General features: G+C 41.7%; 1 protein-coding gene across 1 annotated transcript in view; it reads left to right on the forward strand.

The window, feature by feature from the left end:
• Nucleotides 1–23,955, forward strand: part of gb (solute carrier family 7 member genderblind) — a 102,552-nt gene that overhangs the window by 65,200 nt on the left and 13,397 nt on the right. Inside the window, exons 6-7 of the mRNA XM_080275996.1 lie at nucleotides 11,192–11,336; nucleotides 23,832–23,955. Of these exons, the coding sequence (XP_080132122.1) occupies nucleotides 11,192–11,336; nucleotides 23,832–23,955 (269 nt within the window). The remainder of the gene's footprint in view (nucleotides 1–11,191; nucleotides 11,337–23,831) is intronic.

The raw sequence follows: 23,955 nt of genomic DNA on the forward strand, positions 1-23,955 counted from the left end.
GTAGGGAGAGTCCTCTCAATGTCAGGAGAGGCAAGAGCTCCCTGAACTTCTTCCAACCACTTCTCACCCTAGCCACAGAGATAGCTCCAGCCCCACCTCCAGCACACAACATGTCTCCCAAATAACAAAACTAAAGTCATCCCATTTCAGTTACATCTCTACTAAAAATACCCCAAGCACCATGTTTCGTTTCGTTTCGTTTCGTTTCGTTTTTAAAGGCTCCAACATGCTTGCATGTGTCGGCCTTGGTCACCTAATGTTATGCACGATCCATTGCAGCCTCCCTGTTCCAGTCCCTTAACCCTAAGGTCACACTTAATGTCCCATGTCTTTCTCGGTCTACCCCTCATAACCCCACCCCCAATATTAACACTTCTCACCTTCCTCACCCAATTATCATCCCCCATCCTCTCCACATGTCCAAACCACCTCAATCTACCTCTCCTCATCACAACACCAATACACTCTTTATGTATTGTGTGCACACACAACACTTACATGCAAAACACACACACACACACACACACACACACACACACACACACACACACACACACACACACAGAGTGGCAGTGAGAGAGGACGGACGTGTACTTGCTGTGCTCCACTACTCATCATACCTAATGTATATCTGTATTGAGTCAAGCTTGGTTCTAGGGAAAATTAAGAGATGATTCAATATTGTAGAGCAAGTATAAGCAAAAAACTGAAGTCAAGAGAAAGTAATAAAAAATCAGAGCTCCAAGGAATTCACTGATGGCAGCAAGCAACAGGGTGTTGTCATACCTTGGATGGGTAGCAGGGAGATGCCAGGTTGTAAGTAGGTATTATCTTTTTGTAAGATCCAGAAGCGGATCTAGGTAAGAGAAGGGATAAAAGTAAAAAACAGAATGATGAATATGGAGAACTGGTTGAAATGGAAACATTTAACCCCTTAAATGCAACTTTCCTTTTAAAAGGACCCATCGACAGGGTGTTACATTCCTTTTAAAATCCACAATTCTGATTCAAAAGCCACGCCCTGTATTCTGCCACGAGTATTTTGTGTATTCATCTGCTCACCATGCTACCCCCTGGGGGTTGGGGGGGTTTTCAAGAATACTCCCACAGTATCCCTGCTTGTCGTAAAAGGCGACTAAAAGGGTTGGCGGAGGGTTAGTGCCCCTCCCCGGAAAACAACTAACTAAAAAAACAAACAATAAGCCTCGGACAAGGACTGACCAAACGATGACCAAGGACCGCACAAAGGACATGGTTATCGGAACGTGGAATGTAAGGGGAGCGAATGATGAGGTGAAAGAGAGAGAGATTGTCCTGGTGCTTGAGGGTGCGAAAGTGGATGTATGTGCAATAACTGAAACAAAATGGAGAGGAGAAAGTGTGAGAGGATGGGAGTATGGATGGGGTATATGTGCGGGAGTAGGTGAGAATGAGAGGGCAAAGGAAGGCGTATGTATAGTTGTGAGTAAAAGATGGAAGAAGAGCATAAGACAGTATGGATCAGTTGGGTCAAGAATTGTGTGGGTAAAGTTGAAAGTTGGAATACAAATGTGGGCGATTAAGTTTGGAAGGAATGAAGGAGTGTTTTTGATTGGTGATATGAATGGTAAAGTTGGGAATGTGAAGGTGGATGGAATAGTTGGTGAGTGGGGTGTGCCTGCTGAGATAGATGAGAATGGGAGTGCATTAGTGGACATTTGTGCTGGGAGGGGGTTGGTGATAGCCAATACCCTCTTCAGGCATAAAATGATCCACAGGTATACATGGCGAGTGATGAGAAGGGTGGGTGGTGAACTGAATGAAAGGAAGGCAATGATTGATTATGTGTGTGTGGATGAAAGGATGCGAAGATGTGTAATGGATGGAAGAGCTCATAGAGGCTGGGGGAGTGGACTTTCTGACCACTACTTGGTGGTGGCCAGAATTAGAATTCAAGTAAGATGGAGGAATAGAAGAAGGGAAAGACGAGAGGAAGGAATAGTTGCAAGGAGAGTAGAAAGGTTACAAGAGGATGAGAAAAAGGCAGAGTATAAGAGAGAAGTGGAGGAATGATTGGGCAAATATGAATTGGAGCAGATGGGAGACGTGGAAGGTGTTTGTAGGATATTTACAGAAGAAATATGTGCAGCATGTGATGTGGTGTGTGGAAGGAAGAGAAGACGGAGGGGGGTGCAAGGAACAGCGTGGTGGACTGAAGAGGTGAGACAGGCTGTGGCACAAAAGAAGAAAGCATACAATGAATGGATGAGAAATAGGGGCGTGGAAGAAGTTGAGAGGCGGAAGAGAGAGTTATATGTAGAAAGAGGTGAAAAGATTAGTAAGAGAGAGTAAGAAGAGAATGGATAAGGAATTTGGAAGGAATTTGAATGTAAAGTGGAGGGACTGTAAGAAAATGTTCTGGAAAGAGGCGAAAAGAGTAAGACAGGGTGGAAGTGAAGTAAGCAGGGGAGTGAAAGATAAAAAAGGTAGATTACTAGTGGAGAAGGGAGAAAAAGTGAGCAGATGGAGAGAACACTTTAAGTCTCATAAAAGACTTAGTATAAACATGTAGAGAAGTTATATATATATATATTGAACTTGTGGACGAGCGGTTGTTATACTTGAGTAGTTTTGTATGTAGATAATCTTCGTTCCCATTTGTCATGCAATGACAGGAGAGGTAAAGAATAGTATGGGACTCTTTTTATTTGTCTTGGAAATATTAACAAAGTCTCACACACGCGAGTGAAGTATAAGTAGAGTCCCTCCTGCTACCTCTTGTCTCGCTCTGTCTCTCTCTCTCTTCCATGTTGCGAAGCCCTTCTCCCTTCTACCTGCCTGTTCTATGGCCTGTCTCCTTCTGAGCTCTGCTTCCTAAATTCTGGCATAGCAGGGGTCGTGTCACGTGTGTTACACTGTGGTTGGAAAGTTCTAGAAACCTGTGTGTGAGTATGTGTGTATGTGTGTGTATGGTCTCGAGGCACTGTCGTATGCCTATAAAGCATTCCTTGAGTTAAGAGTGTGTAAGCATGTTTAGCATTGCTCGATTCTCGCAGACACAATACCTTCTCATCATCTGACTTCCTGCTTCTATCTGTCTCTCTATCTATCTATTTATTTATTTATCTATTATGATTTGTAATTATAATATGGAGTCCTAACATATGCTCGGCCATGCCGCTGAAGGTCCTCCGACAGCAATCATCATTGACATATGCTAATCTATTAGTACATAATATTGATTATAATATTGTATGCATATAATATTCATAGTAAATTGCAATGATCTAGTAATATTACATTTTAAACAAATTGTATACATAATTGAACAAATGCAATGGTTGTTGTATGACATTTTGTAAGATGTGTATGTATAACAGACATTTGCATATAATTGTGCAGTGGTAATACTGCTAGGTTATTACATTACATATTGAGTTATCCCTTTAGTAATGTCTAAGATTTCACCTAACTTGTAAGATGATTCTGGTAATACAGAATTATTGTAGTATAATTGTATGACTTATAATATTGTAGTAACATTGTGGTAATACATAATTGTAACATTGTGAATTATTACATAATTGTATTGTAATTGTTACATTGTAGTAACATTGTAGTAATACATAATTGTAACATTTTATGAATTGTTACATAATATTGTGGTAATGCATAATTGTGTTGGCCTTATAATTGTAGTTACATTTTGTTAATGCAATTGTTACATAATTGTGTTGGCCTTATAATTGTAGTTAAAGTTACATAAAAGTTACATCTTGTTAATACAACTGTTACATAATTGTTACATATTGTTTGTAGTTACATAATTGTAGGAAGTGTAATATAATGCAATCATTTGTCGTTACATAATTGTTACATATCGTTTGTAGTTACATAATTGTAATAATTGCAGTCCTGACATTGAATCCGGTCATGCTGCGGTCGATGATATGATGTGCCATGCCACTAGCTTGTGGAGACAACAATTTGCTTTTTTGTTTGTAGTTTATGTGGTATTTTGGCATTTGTAGTAACACTTACATCTATATTCATTTGTTTGTTATGTGATCTTACTCTATTTTTTTTTTTTTTTTTTTTTTTTTTTTTTTTTTCTGTGTTGTTCATGGTTGCATAATTGCTGGTTAATTTCCTTGGGATCCTTTTTTAAGGTTTAGTTTATATTGCACAGATATTACTGAAAATGATATTATATAGTCCCATATTTTGTTATTATATATAAAAAAATATATATGCACTATATACAGTATTAACTATATACACTGACTTGTTGTTCACTTGTACCTATCATGGGCAATATACGTGTCAGCACTGTGTGGAAATCATTGTCTTCACGATTGTGTTGAAGATGTTCATTCTTGCTAACGTCATTTGTGTTGGGCTATTTTTTTTTTTTTTTTTTAACGTAATTTATCTGTTTCCACAAGGTAGCTTTAATTAATAAATGTTTAATACAGTTCTTTTAATCGCTCACTGAGTAACTGTGATGGTATATTTTCTTTATTAATTTGTAGATGTAATAATGTATAGCTGTATGTATGAAACACGTATTTTATGTAGGTATAAATGGTAACACTCGTTGGTAGTAAATAAATGGTATAGTAAATGAATGAATATATACAGTGTAGAATATTTATTGTTGGTGCAAGTATTTAATGATTGAATTATGAAGATAACTGAAGTAGGTATATGTATTTAAGTTGTAACTATACAGCAGGTTTTATATGTTCGTGCAAAATGTGTTGTCTATCACTGTGTATCGTATAAATCAAGTAACTGTGTAACTCACTAATTTTTACTGTGGTGGAAATGGTGTGAGTGGTGTTGCACGTGGTGATAGCGTTGCTCTTCACGGGTTGATTGACGTGTTGTGGGGTGTCATACACACGACTTGGCGTCGTCTCAGCACACGTATGGTGACGTCGACTTCCCACACTGGTAGCTGTGGTGAGTAAATGAGTAGCGATGAGTAACTTGAGTGAAGATGAGTTGTGAATATGGGCTTGGTATTTGCTTCGTCGTCTTGACCTCTTCACTCCTGCGTCAGCGGTGAAGGTTGGGTGGATGTAGCAGAGAGAGGAGGGTGAGGTCTGGTGGTTGTGAGTTGTGAGTGGTTTCTCATTCTTCGTTTGTTTGTTTTGTTTTTCTGTCTCGATGCATTCGCGGTCCTTTTTTCTTGTGATTTACTCGTTGTGGGATGAAGACTGCCACTACTTGTAGGTGCGTGTAGAAGATTATACAGACGACTCTTAGAGTTGTTACTTGTAGTTGATTGTAGATGGTTGTAGTTCGTTGGTTCATCGTAGAAATTGCAAGATTGTTTGTATAAGTACTTTGTTAAACTTCTTGCAAGGCGTCCTGTGACCTCTTCACCTCTACATCAGCGTGATGATCGGGGAGGAGACGGAGGGGGCTGGTTGGAGAGAATACTGTCAGGAGCTGGTTGTGAGTTGTTGGTTGTGAGAGGTATTTTTTTGTTTTTAATCTTGATATTTTGTAGGAATTCACTGTTGATTCGAAGACGAGGTCCGTACTTTCGCTGGCCACCAAATCTCATAAAAGACTTAGTATAAACTTGTAGAGAAGTTACATATATATATTGACCTTGTGGACGAGCGGTTGTTATACTGGAGTAGTTTTGTATGTAGATAATCTTCGTTCCCATTTATCTTGCAATGACAGAAGAGGTAAAGAATAGTATGGGACTCTTTTTATTTGTCTTGGAAATATTAACAAAGTCTCACACACACGAGTGAAGTATAAGTAGAGTCCCGCCTGCTACCTCTTGTCTCGCTCTCGCTCTCTCTCTCTCTTCCATGTTGCTAAGCCCTTCTCTCTACTACCTGCCTGTTCTATGGCCTGTCTCCTTCTGAGCTCTGCTTCCTAAATTCTGGTGTAGCAGGGGTCGTGTCACGTGTGTTACACTGTGGTTGGAAAGTTCTAGAAACCTGTGTGTGAGTATGTGTGTATGTGTGTGTATGGTCTCGAGGCGCTGTCGTATGCCTATAAAGCATTCCTTGAGTTAAGAGTGTGTAAGCATGTTTAGCATTGCTCGATTCTCGCAGACACAATACCTTCTCATCATCTGACTTCCTGCTTCTATCTGTCTCTCTGTCTATCTATTTATCTATTTATCTATTATGATTTGTAATTATAATATGGAGTCCTAACATAAGGAATTCCTGAACATAGAGGATGGAAGTAATGCGAGTATAAGTGGCTGGGGAATGGCTGGGAGAAGGAGGGAGGTGAGAAGACAGGATGAAATCAGTAGGATAGAAGTTGTGGAAGCAATGAAGAAAGTTAAATCGGGGAACGCCCCAGGAATTGATGGAGTGTGTGGTGAAATGCTGAAGCATGGGGGAGAGACAGTAGTAGAATGGATGTGGAAGATGTGCAGATTGGCCTGGGAGAAAGGTAGAGTCCCGGAGGATTGGAAGTCAGGTATAATTATTCCCTTGTACAAAGGAAAAGGGGAAAAAGAAGTGTGTGGTAATCATAGGGGCATTTGTCTTAGTATAATAGGAAAAGTGTATGGTAGGATACTTATTGACAGAGTTAGAGAAAGAACAGAGAAATTAGTTGGAGAAGAACAGGGAGGTTTTAGGAAGGGAAGAGGTTGTGTAGATCAGATATTCATTCTTAGATCTTTAGTGGAAAAGTTTCTAGAGAAGGGAAAGAAGTTGTATGCGGCTTTCATGGATTTGGAGAAAGCATATGACAGGGTGGATAGACAAGGATTGTGGAAAGTGTTAAGAATATATGGAGTAGATGGGAAGTTGTTGAATGCTGTGAAGAGTATGTACGATGGTGCGAAGGCTGCAGTGCGTGTGGATGGTGAACTATGTGAATTTTTCTCTTTGAAAGTTGGGTTGAAACAGGGATGTGTCATGTCTCCATGGTTGTCCAATCCGTACATGGATGGGGTAATAAAAGAGGTACAAGGTAGGGTAGTGGATGTTGGAGTGGCCCTGGTGAGAGAGGATAGTGTTTGGAAACTCCCTGTACTGTTGTTTGCAGATGATACTGTGTTGTTGAGTGAAGACGACGGGGAGCTGCAAGGCTTGGTGGATGAGTTTGAGAGAGTGTTTAAGAAACGGAATCTAAAGGTGAATGTAGGGAAGAGTAAAGTGATGGTCTTTGAGAGAGGTGAAGTCAGTGAATGTACAGCGAGGTTGGATGGTGAAGAATTGGAAAATGTGAGTATGTTTAAGTACTTGGGTAGTGTGATGAGTAAGGATGGAGGTTTGGAGGGTGAAGTGCATGAAAGGGTACAGCAGGGAAGAAAGGTTGCTGGTTCTTTGAAAACAGTGATAAGAAACAGGGAAGTGAGCATGGAAGTGAAAAAGTTACTACATGACAGTATTGTGATACCAACTCTAACGTACAGAAGTGAAGCTTGGACGTTTGTTGGAAGGACACAAGTCAAGAGTGAGAGCAGTGGAAATGAGTTATTTAAGAGAAGCCTGTGGAGTCACATGGAGAGACAGGCTGACGAATGAGGATATAAATGAGCATTGTGGTGTGGATGTGGATTTTATTTATTTATTTTTTTTTATAAATAACAGAGCGGAGGAAGGAAAAACAAATGGGTAAAAAAAAATAATCCATACAACAGATTACTGGTGTCCTCTGTTCATAAAATGTCTGTAACAGTTAGACTTGAACAGTTGTGGGTTGAAATTTGGAGGAAAACAACTCTGGGGAAGCGAGTTCCAGAGAGATGCAGTTCGGGGAATGAAAGAATTCTGATAGGCAGAAGTTCTGCAATATAGTTGAGTGACATTCCAGTCATGAGCGCTACCAGATGCCTGTGTAGCACAAGGGAAGGCATGGAGAGGTGGCACCATGGACGCAACTTCGTCTGAGCATTTGCCAAAAAAATATCTGTAAAGTAATGCAAGGGAGGCAACATTCCTTCTTACTTGCAGGGGAGATAGTTTATATGTATTGGCAGGGTTGTTAATGATTCTAACAGCTTTATTCTGAATTTTGTCTAGTTGTCTTAATGCAACCTCTCCACAACCATTCCACAAGGGTGAGCAATATTCAAGCTGAGAGTGCACATGACTCTTATAAATTATATCTAACTGCTCATCGGCGAAGAAGTTACGGACTCTGTACAATAATCCAAGTTTCTTTGAGGCGGTTTTAGCAAGTGATCTGACATGAGAGGTCCAGCTGAGAGCACTGTTAAGTGAGACACCAAGAATTTCAATACTTTTGGAGATGGGAATATTAGTAGCACTGAAGGTAATGTACGAATCTGGCAATATCTGTCTATTAGTAAACTGTATATATTTAGTTTTACTAGCATTAAAAGAGACAAGGTTGTTTTGTCCCCATTCACTGATTGTAGATAGATTTTGATTTATGGAGATGGCTGTACTGAGTTGAGAGGTAGAGATATTAGACTTTGTAAATGGATGTCTCAGTGTGAATGAACTATGTTGTGTTGAGTTATCTGCATATGAGTGAATGGGATTGTGAGTGACAGATAAGAGATCATTAATATGAACTAGAAATAGGGTTGGCGCCAGAACTGATCCCTGCGGCACGCCGGCGTTAATTGAGTGGAAATTCGAATATACATCATCTACTTTTACTCTTATTTTCCTGTCACTAAGATAAGAAGAAATCAAAGGAACAAAAGACGTTAGTCCATAGCAAGGGAGTTTGGACAGCAGGGAACGGTGCCATACTCTGTCGAAAGCTTTAGAGATATCAAGAGCTGCTGCATGAGTTTCTCCAAAAAGATCAATTGATTGATGGATGGTATGAGTTAAGAGATTGAGTATGTCAGTGGTGGATCTTTCGTGGCGAAAACCGTATTGTCTATCACTAATTAAGTTGTTGGATTCAAGATGTTTAACAACATGCTTATTAATTAAAGTTTCAAATACCTTACCAAGAAAAGATGTGACAGCTATTGGTCTGTAATTGGAGGGGTCAGACGAACTTCCTTTCATTGGAACTGGGTGGATATTGGCTTCTTTCCATGAATTTGGGAATAAAGAAGTACGTATGCATAGTCTGAATAATTTAGCTAGGACAGAGGCAAGTTCAGGGGAACACTTTTTCAAAACAATTGGCGGAATTCCATCTGGGCCTGGAGCTTTGTTGGTAGGTAAATTGTCTAGGATGGATTTTACGTATCTTGTCTGTATTTTAAGTGGGGCAGTTTTGGGAGAATCAAGTTCCAGTACTGAGACATTCTGGCTGGTATCATATATGGTAGAGTTTCTGGCAAAGGTACTGGCAAAGATATCTGCTTTCCCACGTGGGTCATTTGTAATATTGCCGTCTGAAGATTTTAGTGGGGGAATGGAAGATGACTTGTTAAAGTTATTAGTGAAATAATTAAGAGTTGACCAGAATATTCTATTGTCATTAGGGTTGTTAAGTAGTTTTGATGCTTGCTTTTGAAGGAAGTTTAATTTAGATAGATTTAATACAGCTTTTGCATGATTTCTAGCAATTTTAAATTGGGAGAGTGAGTCAGATGTTTTTGATTTTAAGTAAGTTATATGCTAATGACTTTTGGGCTGTTGCTCTGGCACAATTGCCATCAAACCATTTTTGGAGAGTTTGATCTTTTAGTGAATTGTTGACTTGGTATGTGATAGGAAGCATTATGAGGAACACACTGAGGTGGTTTGGCCATGTGGAGAGGATGGAGGGTGAAAGACTGACGAAGAGAGTGTATGTGAGTGAGGTGGAGGGGGGAAGAGGGAGGGGGAGGCTGAGGATGAGGTGGAGGGATGGGGTGGAGAGGTATATGATAGAGGGGTGTGTGAGTTGGGAGCAGGGCAGTGAGATGGCGGGGGACAGGGCGATTTGGAGGCGATTTGTTTGTGGCCACCCCAAACGGGATTGAGGCATCTGGCAATAGATAGATAGATAGATCTGCTCACGCTTGGTGTTGCCATTTCGTCATTTTAGCTTCCTGCTGACCGCATTGCTCACACAAATGAGACTAGTTTGCTACAGTGACACACACAAAAAACAAAAATGACGTCGCTTCCACTTATCTCTACAGCAATGTAGTAGCATCTAGACAGTCACCAAAGTGCTAATAGGTAAGTCGAAAGGTTTAGCTCTCTTGTGTATGTATTATTATTGTTACTTTTTTCTTGTGTATTGATATGAAAATTATTGAATTGACAATGGGTGACTTTTGGGTGGATTGCCGCACCAGGGGGATCACTTTCACTACCTTAGCCGCAGTCAAGGGGTTAATAAATTAATGCAGAAAGTGAATAAGCTGGAAAAAGCTTTTCAACTGGAAATAGAGGCAAACAAGAAGGAACTACTTCCAAAGAAGAAAAAAAAAAGAGGAATTAGTAAAGGAAATAAACAGAAAAGACACAACAATAGATGTGTTGTCAGCTGAGGCAAACTCTCTGAGAAAGAAAACAAGTGAAATGGGGAATACAGTGATCAGCTATAAGAGATTTTTGGAGGAGTTAAAAAATGATCCAAATATAATTAGGCAAGCAGGTAGTCTTATAGAACAAAAAGAGAAGATAAATCAGGCAAATGGTATTGTGAGAAATTGCACAGATGAAGTACAAAGTACATATGCAGAGGTTGTAAAAGTGAATCAAGAGTTAGAAAACAAAGTTGAAGCAAAAAGCATAAGAAAGGAAGTGAAAGAAATATGAAACGGCCCAAAGCTGATAAAGGAGTCAGCTGAGATCAACAAATCTACAGTAATCACTGGCTGAGATGAAGAAGAAGTAAGAAACAGAATCTCTAGTGATCAAAAGGAGATGGCAAATATAATGAACATATTGAGGGAAGTATCAGAGGATATGTGTGGGAAAGATATAGAAGAATTTAAAAGGCTATGGAAATATGAGAGAAACAATTCAGGGCCCTTGAAAGTAACCTTCCAAAGTGTGAACACTGTAGAAGAAGTATTAAAAAATGCTAACAAAAGTAAGGAATCACAGGACTGTGGTAGCCATGCATCAGGCACCTACACCTCATAGGGGTGATATGGAAGTGGCTGTTGCTGATACCATTTTGTGCAATGCAATATGGAAGTGGCTGTTGTTGATACCATTTTGTGCAATGCACCTTGCATACTTTGGAGGATGTTTAATTGATACTTTCCCTTCCTCTTGTAATTTTGTGTCCAGTTCAGTTCCTGAGTGGTACATTGACTTAAAACTTTTTTATTTATTTCCAGGGCACACCTCCAATTTCCACAATGCATTTGAAGGAACAAACACAGAGCCAGGGCAGATTGCTGTATCCTTCTACTCAGGCATATTCTCCTATGCTGGATGGAACTATCTCAACTTCATGACTGAAGAATTGAAAAATCCATTTGTGTGAGTTGTTGTTTTTGTTGTTGTAGCTTATTCTTGTCTGCCTGACTGAGCAGATCTGTTGACAGCAGGTAAGCTAGTGCCCTTTGGGGGTTGTCTCATACGTTCCTTACAGCACTGATGTGTCTGCATCTTAGTGTGGCATGTGCTGAGCAGTGTTCCAGTATGTTTGTCATGTGTGGGCCTATTCCACAAGCCAAGCACATGTCACCTGTGACTCCATCCAATCCAAACTCAAACTGGTAATTGGGTGATATCCTGATCCAAGTCTAAATGTACTCGATCAGCTCAGTTTAAGAATACCTTTGATGGCTGAATGTAGGGAGGAGGGACTTGTAATATGGTGTTCTTACTGAGGTGCTGTATTGTCCTGTGCATGAAATGAGTATGTAGGTGTTTATTCACTGCCTATGTTGAAATATCTGGAGGTGGGATGTTATTGAAAAGTATGGGGTAATGTTTATGTGGTGATTTTGTTTTCATGTGTCGTAATGTGTTGTGAAGTTGTTATATGATGATAGGGATGTTGTGTGTGCCTCTTGTATCAAGATGTTCTTTAAGAAGGAGGATTTTATTATGAGTGAACTGTGGTAGTGGTTTGGTGTAGCCAGTGATGATGCAGAGGATATTGTTCTGTATGGTCTGCTAGGTATTGTAGAGGGTGTTAGAAAGGATGTAGATCCATTCCAGGGAGGCATAGGACATCACTGATCTAATACTGGCTGTATTGTTTGTAGTAGTGGGAAAATATTTCTTTTTGTTGCCCAAAATCTCTTTTCTATGAAACCACTGCCTTTTATATGTGGCCCTTGAAGGTTAGTCCAGTGTCATATGTGACTCCAAGGATCTTAGTAGCTGGATGCATGTCTTAGGTACATTTTTAACGGTGATGTTTGGGGAGTACATTTGTTCATGCTTGCTATGATTGATGAGTGTGGTGATGGAAGTCAAGGTGATTGTTAGCCTGTTGTCCTTGACACATGTGTGAAATGTGTTGAGGTAATCTTCTTGCAGTTTGCAGGCTCTGTCTGCAGTTTAGTGTGAGTTATTATAGTCATATCATCTGCATATGAAGCAATGTTTTGTGGGCATTTAGGGTGTGGTAATGTCATGCAAGTATAGGTTGAACAGTGTTGGAAAAGAACAAAGCCCTATGGAGTCCCATTAGGAAAGTCTTGTGTTCAGGATAGCTTGATGTTTGACATGAATTGCATGAGTAAATACAGTTTGACTGATGATGTACAAACTTTTTTAAATATGCAGGAAATCTGATCTCATATGTGGTTATTATCATCATCTTAATCCTATCCCATTTTCCCATCAGCTGCTTCAGTAGGAAAGGTAGGATGCAGAAATAAGAAAACCTCTGGGGTCCCTCCCAAGCTGAATAAGATTATTTGATATTAATCAAAAGATGCAAATGGATATACATTCTCAGGCCAAAGGAATGAATGGAAATTGTTCCAGATTTTCCAAGCTGACTAACCTCATCTGATGTTAACCAGAATAAAATTCAGAGTTCGCCTTCGCCTGAAGTTTGTAAAAGTGTGCTGCAAATGGGCACTGTATCCCTTTTCACTTCAATAAAATTGAGGAGATTTTGAAGTCAGACCAACAGATTTTCTCTTGCACAGTCGCAAAGCACCTTTTGGGTAGGTTTTCTCTGTCAGGTTACATATTTTAGAATGAAGTGTAACTCTTTTCATGTGCATCTGTATTTATACTTTATCCATTCATTTTCATCTCAACTTCCTCTGAGTCTCAACCACATTTTCTCCCACATTCATTTTCCACATCAAGCCTGCTTATTGGTCTTTCATGCCTCGTCCTGCCTTTAGGCACTCTTACCTTAATCACTGTTCTAGTCAGGCAGTGTTAAGGAGTGTACACATGATGGCATTGTGGACCATGGGTTGGGCAAAGCAGCTACAGTCTCCACCCAAGAGCCATATCTCTTTAACTTTTCTTGCATCTCACCCTGAAGAAGAACTCTGTTCCAACCCTGTGAGATGCTGCCTGCCACAAAGGGGTGCCAGTTCTCTATGTGGTGTTATGTACTGTACTGTACCAGTAGGATGATCCCACAAAAGCAGTTGCTTCTCTGTGGTCAGTGGGTCTAATCGGCCAGACAGGCCAGGATGAAGCAACAACAGTGACAAGCTCTCAAGTAGTATCCATTTTTTCTTAAACCATAACTTCTGATCAGACACTCCCCTGCACTGTGGTCAGCACACTTCCTTTACATCTCCTGCCTGTGTTGCCATTTCATATTCTCTCCAGTCTGTACATCTTATATATATATATATATAGATCTTGAATTTGGCTCTCTCCTGTATTTTGTTTTTCTCTTGGAAGGAACAGTTTTGCAAGCTCATTACCTTTGGTTCCTTCTTCCTCACATAAAAAATATATATATATATATATATATATATGTCTATATATGTCTATATATACAGTAGAACCTCTCTCATTCAGACTACGTGGGGGGAAGGGTTGTCTGAATTAGCAGATTGTCCGGACCATCAGGGTATTCTCCAGTTCATACCAAAAACTATCTACATATGGTATGTTTGTTAATTATTAACATATGTTGCATATGTCAACCCTACATAACTGCAAAGGATGAAAGGATACTAAAATAACCAAACTAATCATGTACGATAGTTTTGTATTGCATAATTTACAGGTAAGGCCATGACAAGAAACTAGCCTACATTTTAAATTGTAGTAAGTGACTAAGGCCCGTGCAGGCAAAAAAATAAATTAATTAGTTAACTGTAATATTTGGAATAAAAATAAAACTTATGTAGGCAAAAGATACATTGTCATCTTTGGCATGTTGATAACGCCCATATGGGCAAGAAGCTAATGTTTGATGTATAAGTAAAGCACATTTAAGTACAAAAAATAACCTACAGTAATCACTAAACACAGCAGAATATTCTGACCCATTTTTGTGTAAGCAAACTCCTCCTTTTAACACCTTTATTCACTGCAGAAGCTACACTTGCATTAAGGGGCATGGTAAGGAGGATTAACTTTTGAAATACAGCGTAAAAATATTAGTGGCTGGTGAACTAGGTGATGGAACGAATGCTAGCGTGTGTTTAAACAGGCGCCCATGTTGAGACCTAGCGTGATCCGAGACTAAACAAATGATGATCACTTTCCGTGCCGATACTGAAAATGACTTTAGAATTACTTTCAACATATTTTTGGAGCTTATTATTTTTAAATTTTGTCCGAATTAACAGAAGTCCGGATTAAAGGGGTCTGGACCAAAGAGGTTCTACTGTATATATACAGTACAGTACTCGTCAAAATTATCGAGTGCCTACCGCCGGGCGCGCAATACTTATGGCCAAAAAAGAATCACCCATTTCAGGGGGTAAAAATTGAGCCACAAGTTTGCGGCACTAGCATGACGTCACGGTAGCCTGAGGCCTTCCAACGCGCTGGTTGGTTCCCGCCTCAGTCGCCCACGGGCTGCCTGAGAGAGAGGAACTCCGCCGCGTCTCCCTCTCAAATTGCGCCATTTTTTACCGAGTGTCCTGCAGTGTTTTGGCCTTTACCACTTTGTTATAGCACCTACCCATGAACTATCGAGTGAAATCATATCCCAGATCATTGCTCTAAAGGAGGCAGGCCACCAGACAAAGGAAATTAGTGAGTTGGTTGGTGTGGCTCGATCGACAGTGCGTTGTTGGTGTGCGCGGTTTCGAGTGGAAAACAGTGGTGAAGTTCCCACAAAGAAACCGAGGTCTGGTAGGCCTAGGAAAACTTCCCCAAGGTCTGTTAATGTTTTAAAACGTGCTGTAGAGTTTAATCCTTGTGTGAGTGCAAGGAAAATAAAGGAGAGCAACCCGGAAGTGTTTGGTGAGGTGTCTGTGAGAACAGTGTCTCGTAGGGTCCATGAACTTGGTTACACAATTCACAGGCCTGTGAGAAAGCCTCTTCTCACCAAGAGCCAGAGAATTTGTAGGCTTGCCTTTGCTAATAAATATCTAAACTGGGGCGAGGAGCAATGGTTGTCAGTGTTGTGGTCTGATCAGGCAACATTTAGTGTTACCTGTAACAGAGGAGCACGCAGAGGTAGTGACCCACTTGACCCACGGTATGTAGAAAGCACAGTTAAACATCCTGATTCACTCATGGTGTGGGCTTGTTTCTCTGGTCAAAGTTTGGGGAAGCTTGTTGTGCTTCCCAAGAATGTTAGAGTGAATCAGGATGTTTACCTGGAGCTTCTGTGTGATCATTTACCAGACTCATTCGAGCTCACAGGTGCACGAGTGTTTCAGCAGGATGGTGCACCTGCTCACAAGGCCAAATCGGTCACCAATTGGCTTTGTGACTGCGAGGTATCATTCATGAAAGACTGGCCAGGAAATAGCCCAGACCTCAACCCGATTGAAAACCTCTGGTACCTCGTAAAGAAGAGTCTCCAAGGGAAGGACGTGAGCTCTCTGCCTAAGCTGGAAGTCGCCATTCGTGACTCCTGGGACAAAATACCGCTCCAGCACCTCAGGAGCCTCGCCCTTTCACTTCCAAGACGTCTCAGGTCCATGAAGAAACGTAAAGGCTACCCTACGAAGCACTAAAGGTAAATAAAATGCTTTATTTATATGTTTTTTCATAGTTGAAAGGTTTGTTTCTTAGGAGGGAAGCAGGGCGCTCGATACTTCTGACGAGCACTGTATATATATATATATATATATATACTGTATATATGTCTATATATGTCTATATATATATATATATATATATATATATATATATATATATACTGTATATATGTCTATATATGTCTATATATATATATGTATATATATACCCCCTCCTCTCTTTTTTTGTTCCTACAATGAGACTGAAAATAAAAAGGGAAAGGGGACTTAACTATCCCCGTACCCTGAAGATTGGGTCTATGAATGTGCGTGGATGTAGTACAATTGAGGCTAAAAGGGAGGAGATTGGGAGAATGTTTGTGAGAGGAAAATTGGATGTGTTAGCTTTGAGTGAAACAAAGATGAAAGGGAAAGGTGAGTCTAAGTTTGGAAGTGTGAATGGAAGGATATCAGGTGTTGATAGAGGAAGGGCGAGAGAAGGTGTGGCTGTGTTAGTGAGCCTGGAGGTGTGATTGAATGGAAGGAGGTGTCATTGAGACTGACAGGGGTGAAAGCAAAATTTGAACAAAAATGGGGAACGAATGATAGGGATATGCGTTGAGTGAGAGATTGTGATTGGAAATACACTATCTTGTTCGAGAAGGCAGATGTAAGTATACATGGGTGAAACAGGAGGGTGGAAGGGTTGTTGATAGAGCATTGATGTACTATGTGGCTGTGTCCAGGAATGTAAGGGGAAAATTACTGGATGTGAGAGCTTTGAGAGGGGAGGATGGAGGTACTGTATGTCTGACCACTATCCGGTGGAGGGAAAGTTGAGAGTAGTATGAGGTGGGTGAGAGGTAGGAGAGTTAGATGTAGGGAGGTTTTGAGAGTGAGTGAGTTGGATAAAAGAGAAAATGGTAGAGTATCAGGAAAAACGAAAGATGAGTGGAATGCAGTGAAAGATCAGGAAAATGGCAGTGTGGAGGAGGAATGGCAGTTGTTTAAGAGTGCTGTGATGGGACATGCAGAAGAGGTGTGTGGTGTTTGACGAGTGGGTGGTGGTGTAAGAAAGGGAAGTGAATGGTGGTGTGAGGAAGTATGGCTGTGACTGAGAAGAAACGTGCATATGAAGAGTGGCTGCAGTGGAAGGATGAGGTGTTATGTGAGAGGTATAAGGAAAAGAGGAATAGGGTGAGAAGGCTGTGCATGATGCTAAAGTGGCAACAGAGGAGAGGTGGGGTAGGCAGTTGACTAAGAATTTTCAACAGAATAAGAAAATGTTTTGAAAGGAGGTGAAAAGGGTGCGAAAGAGAGAATCTGAGAAGAAAGAGCAAGTAAAAGCAGAGGATGGAAGGATGTTAATTGAGATGGATGCAGTAAGGAAGAGATGGGCAGAGTATTTTGAAAGATTGTTAAATGTAGAGGAGGAAAGGGAGGCTGAGATTGTGGCAGATAGAAGAGTGCAGGGAATAAATGTGTTGGGAGAGTTGAATGATTCTTTGATCATGATGGAGGAAGTGCAGGAGGCAGTAAAGGAGATGAAAACAGGGAAAGCTGCAGGTATGGATGGGTGTGCTTTGGAATGCCTGAAAGGTGATGGAGTGACTGTTGTTGAGTGGTTGGTAAGATTGCTGAATACATGTTATGTGAGCGGTTTGGTGCCAGTTCACTGGGCAAGTGCTTGTGTGGTTCTGTTGTATAAAGGTAAGGGTGATAAGTATGACTCTAATATACTATAGCAGTAGCAGTGTGAGTGTGTGTGTATTTTGGGCAGCCAAAACTGCACGTTCAAATTACACCAAAATTGGCACAAAAATCGCAGAAAATTTGCTGTGAAAAAACTTGGTCCCATCGAGATTGAAAGACTTTTACTATATTTAATGAGCACTCAGGTTTTGACCAAAAAACACCGCTCCTGGCACCCTGTCGGTTGCTGTGGCTGAGTGGTTAATATCTTGGACTTGCGTGTGGACAACTTGGGTTCCATTCCCAAAGCTGCAAATAACACAATCAGTTGGTTAGCTGCAAAAAATCCAGGTGACATTAGTCTAAAACAGCCGATAGTGACAATGTTAGACTAGAACAGCACATAAATGTGACTCGGATTACCTGAAATGATTGCAATGCGCAAAGCGCAAGGAAACGAGTGAGAAGCACGAGGAAACAAGTGAGAAGCATGAGGAAATGAGAGTGAAGCACGAGAAAGTGAGTGTGCAGTGCGAGAGCCCTCCGCCAGAACACGTGCAAGAGGGCCTGAAGGGCCCACGAGCACGTGTGTATTTATATATATATATATATATATATATATATATATATACAGTACTCGTCAGAAGTATTCAGCGTTGTCCGCCGGGCGCGCAATACTTATGGCCCAAAAAGAATCACCCATTTTTGGGGGTAAGAATTGAGCCACAAGTTTGAGCTCCGAGCATGACGTCACGGTAGCCTGAGGCCTTCCGACACGCTGGTTGGTTCCCGCCTCAGTCGCCCACAGGCTGCCTGAGAGAGAGGAACTCCGCCGAGTGTCCCTCTCAAATTGCGCCATTTTTTACCAAGTGTCCCGCAGTGTTTTGGCCTTTAAAACTTTGTTATGGCACCTACCCGTGAACTATCGAGTGAAATCATATCCCAGATCATTGCTCTAAAGGAGACAGGCCACCAGACAAAGGAAAGTAGTGAATTGGTTGGTGTGGCACGATCGACAGTGCGTCGTTGGTGTGCGCGGTTTCGGGAGGAAAACAGTGGTGAAGTTCCCACAAAGAAACCGAGGTCTGGTAGGCCTAGGAAAACTTCCCCAAGGTCTGTTAATGTTTTAAAACGTGCAGTGGAGTTTAATCCTCGTGTGAGTGCAAGGAAAATTAAGGAGAGCAACCCAGAAGTGTTTGGTGAGGTGTCAGTGAGAACAGTGTCTCGTAGGGTGCATGAGCTTGGTTACACAAGTCACAGGCCTGTGAAAAAGCCTCTTCTCTCTATCAGCCAGAGAATTCGTAGGCTTGCCTTTGCTAATAAATATCTAAACTGGGGTGAGGAGCAATGGTTGTCAGTGTTGTGGTCTGATGAGGCAACATTTAGTGTTACCTGTAACAGAGGAGCACGCAAAGGTAGTGACCCACTTGACCCACGGTATGTAGAAAGCACAGTTAAACATCCTGATTCACTCATGGTATGGAGTTGTTTCTCAGGGAAGGGTTTGGGGAAGCTTGTTGTACTTCCCAAGAACCTCAGAGTGAATCAGGATGTTTACCTGGAGCTTCTGTGTGATCATTTACCAGACTCCTTCGAGCTAACAGGTGCACGAGTGTTTCAGCAGGATGGTGCACCTGCTCACAAGGCCAAATCGGTCACCAATTGGCTTCGTGACTGCGAGGTATCATTCATGACAGACTGGCCAGGAAATAGCCCAGACCTCAACCCGATTGAAAACCTCTGGTACCTCGTAAAGAAGAGTCTCCAAGGGAAGGACGTGAGCTCTCTGCCTAAACTGGAAGTCGCCATTCGTGACTCCTGGGACAAAATACCGCTCCAGCACCTCAGGAGCCTCGCCCTTTCACTTCCAAGACGTCTCAGGTCCGTGAAGAAACGTAAAGGCTACCCTACGAAGCACTAAAGGTAAATAAAATGCATTATTTATATGTTTTTTCAATGTTGAAAGGTTTGTTTCTCAGGAGGGACGCAGGGCGCTCCATACTTCTGACGAGCACTGTATATATATATCAGTTGTTACCCACCCTCTCAAGAGATTTAGCTTTCATTTGTTTTGTTATTACTTTTCCCTTGTAATTTTCTTAATTTTGTTTTAAGTGCTTTCATATCTATTCTTTCTTTCATTTTCACTGCGTTTGCTCTTCATGGAAGTCACTCTGTTTGCTTCATGGTCTATGTTTCAGCGTTGTACATCACCCTGTCTTTGTAACACGGTACTGAGTTAATAAGACAGAGCTATGAAAGCATCTCATCACCATCATTCCAGCCCCGATTTGAATCAGGGTTGGATTGGTGATGATGGGATGTTTTCGTAGCTCTGTCTGTATAGCTGTTGAAGTGTTACAAAATTGGTTCTTTTAGTTACATACCATGTATTACAAGCAATAAAGGAAAAATGCAGCAAAATCACTGAAAACATGTACAAAAGCTTTAAGGGTATAAGTCTGTTGGGTGTTTTAGGTAAGATATATGGCAGAGTGTTAATTAAGAGAGTTAGAGAGGGTACAGAGGGAGTGATTGTGATGAGCAGTGTGGCTTTAGGAGGGGGAGGGGATGTGTGGATCAGGTGTTTGCTGCGAGTCTGGTGTGTGAAAAGTATTTACTGAAATTTCTTCTTTATGCTGTACAATCCTGGCTTTTTTTTTTTTTTTTTTTTTAATACAAGGAAGAAGGAACCAAAGGCGAGGTAGCAAACCATTTCTTGCAAGAAAAAAACAGTACAACTGAGAGCCAAATTCAAGATCCTTTCATTTCGAGATACCTGGACACAGTGCGTTTGAAAGACTGGAGATCATGGGAAGTAGGAAATACAGACAGAGGGAGACAGTTCCAGAGTTGACCCGTTGCATATATTAAGGACTGGGAGTAATGGTTAACTCTTGCATTAGAGAGTTGGACAGAAGAGGGATGAGAGTTTGTTGCTAGACGGGTGCGACGTGCCCGCCGTAGTGGTGGAGGGATGCAAGGTGACGGTTCAGAGGAGCAGTGACCATTGAAGTAGTGATAGAAAAGTTATAAAGATGAAGCAGTGCTGTGAAGAGACAAAGGTTGAAGGGAGCCAGTAAATGGAGGAGAGTTAATGAGATGAAAAGCCTTTGACTCCATCTTGTTGAGAAGAGCTGTACACCAAACCCTTGTTTTTCAACTGATCGTCAATCGACAATTCGTTGTTTTGACATTTATAAATCTATACCCCTTTTTGTAGTAGTAGTAGTAGTAGTTGTTTCCTAGGCAGTCTGGCTGAACAGCCCTGAGTCTCTAAGGGAAAGCCACGGCCGAAACCGGGCAGTCCCGCAGAGCTTTCAAAGAGTGTATGTTGTGTTGTTGGCATAGGTGATTGTTTGCAATGCAGTCTTCCATAATGTGCTTAATAGTATGGGGTGCTGTATTGCATTATTGACAGGCATCAGCGATGGAGTCATCCAGCCTCTTCTGATAACTCAAGAGGGCTGGATGATGCCCACATCTCAGCCTGCCCAGGTGGACCCTGTTCTCACGAGGGAGATAGGATTCAGAAGGGTGGATATCAGGAGGCCGTGCATGAAGCTGTGTGCTGTCTTTAAGTGACAACGGAGAGGTGAGAGATCTGAGTATGGATATGCTTCTGGAAGCTGGTCTGAGGCGGGCAAGGGGGGAGAGATGACAGTATTTGTAAATGATATCGTGTGCTGGGTGTTGTTTTGATGTTCCTTGGTGTGTGTGGATGTGCTTCCGTGTAGTGCAATGGGTGGTTTGGGTTTGTGGAGGCTGCGGCGAGAATTTGGATGCCTCTCATGTTTAAATGATCCCTGACTTTGAGGACTTTTGTTTCTTGGTGTAGGTGGTCTGTGGGTGCAGTAGCTGTGCAGCCTGTGATTATTTTTAGGGCCTTGTTCATTATGGTCTGTAGAGTGTTGTAGTGTGTTTTAGTGACGTTAGAAGCCCAAGCTAGGCTTGCATAATTCATCACTGAATGTATATCTTGTTTGTATACTGTGGTGGTGGTTTCTTTGTTGTGTCCAAATCTTGAATGGGCAAGTGACCTTAAAGTGTCGAGTCTTGGTGCAGTAGTAGTAGTAGTTGTTCCCTAGGCAGTCTGGCCGAACAGCCCCGAGTCCCTTAGGAAGGCCATGGCCGAGACCGGGCTTTCCCACAGAGCTCTCAAAGAGTGTATGTTGTGTTGTTGACGTAGGTGATTGTGTGCAATGCAGTCTTCCATAATGTGCTTAATAGTATGGGGTGATGTGTTGCATCCTGGACAGGCATCAGCGACGGAGTCATCCAGCTTCTGGTAGCTTAAGAGGGCTGGATGGTGCCCACATCCAGCCCTCTTAAGCTACCAGAAGAGGCTGGATGACTCCATCATTGATGCCTGTCTTAGTGTTAATTTATCTTTAATGTTTGTGATGTGTTGTTTAAATTACAGTGATGTACTGTATGTTTCATCAAGGATTTTGTGCGTGTGTGTGTGTGTGTGTGTGGTAGGGGAGTGTTGTTTTTGGTGAGGTGTGGAATGTGACTGTGTTCTGCTGTCCAGTTTGTGGGAAGAGTCACTGTAGATTTGGCTGGGGCTATTTTGAGTCTGTTTGTGATGAACCATTCGTGTAGTGCGTTGAAGTAAGGTTGGAGGATGTGTGCAGCTGTGTTTGCGTTTTGGTGTGTACATGTAAGTGTCCAGGATGCAGCACAGCATCCCATACTGTTAAGCACATTATGGAAGACTGCATTGCACACAATCACCTACGCCAACAACACAACATACACTTCTTGAAAGCTCTGTGGGAAAACCCGGTCTCAGCCTCGGCCTTCCTTAGGGACTCAGGGCTGTTTGGCCAGACTGCCTAGGGAACAGCCACTACTACTACTACGAAAGGGGGTATAGATTTATATACGTCAAAACAACTATCTGTCTATAGCCTGACGCCCTAATCCCGCAAAGGGTGGCCACAGACAAAACGCCTCCAAGTTGCTCTGTCACCCACCATTTGCCTACCCTCCCCCCAACTCACTCCCCCCTCCCTCATATACCTCTCAACTCCATCCCTCTGCCTCATCCTTGGTCTTCTCCTCCCTCTCCCTCCCTCCACCTCACCTACATACGCTCTTAGTCAGTCTTTCATTCTCCATTCTCTCCACATGTCGAAACCACCTGAGTGTATTTCTCCTAATCTTCTCAGCCACATCCACTTCCACCCCACAACGTTCCTTCACTTCTTCATTCATTAACCTGTCCCTTCATGTCACTCCACATGCTCCTCTCAAGTAACTCATTTCCACTGCTCTCACTCTTGACTTGTTCCCCTCTAGCAAGGTCCATGCCTCACTTCCATACGTCAGGGTGGGGATCACAATACTATCATGCAGTGACTTCTTAACTTCCATACTCACCTCCCTATTTCTCATCATTGCTTTCAGTGAACCAACAACCTTCCTTCCCTGCTGTACCCTTTCAAGCACTTCATCCCCAAAGTTCCATCCTTAATCATCACACTACCCAAGTACTTGAATGCACTCACATTTTCAAAACAACTAATTGTCGAATAATAATCAGTCGAAAAACAAAGTTTTGATGTACAGCTCTTCTCAACAAGGCGGAGTCAAAGGCTTTTCATCTCATTAACTCTCCTCCACTTACTGGCTCCCTTCAACCTTTGTCTCTTCACAGCACTGTTGCATCTTTATAACTTTTCTGTCACTACTTCAATGGTCACTGCTCCTCTGAACTGTCACCTTGCATCCCTCCATCACTATGGCAGGCGTGTAGCACCCGTCTAGCAACAAACTCTCATCCCTTTTCTGTCCAACTCTCTAATGCAAAAGTTAACCATTACTCCCAGTCCTTCATTTATGCAACAGGTCAACTCTGGAACTGTCTTCCTCTGTCTGTATTTCCTACTTCCCATGATCTCCAGTCTTTCAAACGCAGTGTCCAGGCATCTCGAAATGAATGGATCTTGAATTTGACTCTCTGTTGTATTGTTTTTGTTTTTTTCTTGCAAGAAATTGTTTGCAAGCTCCTGGCCTTTGGTTCCTTCATCCTTGCATTAAAAAAACAAAAAAAAAAAAAAACTACTGTACAGCATACAGAAGAAATTTCAGTGCATTCTGGTTCATACATTATCAAACACTGTAATTGAGATGCATTTTAGGACAGAATTACTAGCACACCAGTGTACATAAAAACCATCATTGTTGTTTATGTTGCCAGCAACCTACCCCGAGCCATCTACATCTCTCTGCCGCTGGTGACATTGGTGTACGTGTTAGCCAACATCGCCTACCTTGCTGTCCTCACACCCACTGATATGCTTGCTTCGGATGCCATTGCTGTG

This window comes from Coenobita brevimanus, chromosome 63, assembly GCF_032717465.1.
Source record: "Coenobita brevimanus isolate Jiangsu-jjx chromosome 63, ASM3271746v2, whole genome shotgun sequence".
NCBI classification, from domain to species: domain Eukaryota; kingdom Metazoa; phylum Arthropoda; class Malacostraca; order Decapoda; family Coenobitidae; genus Coenobita; species Coenobita brevimanus.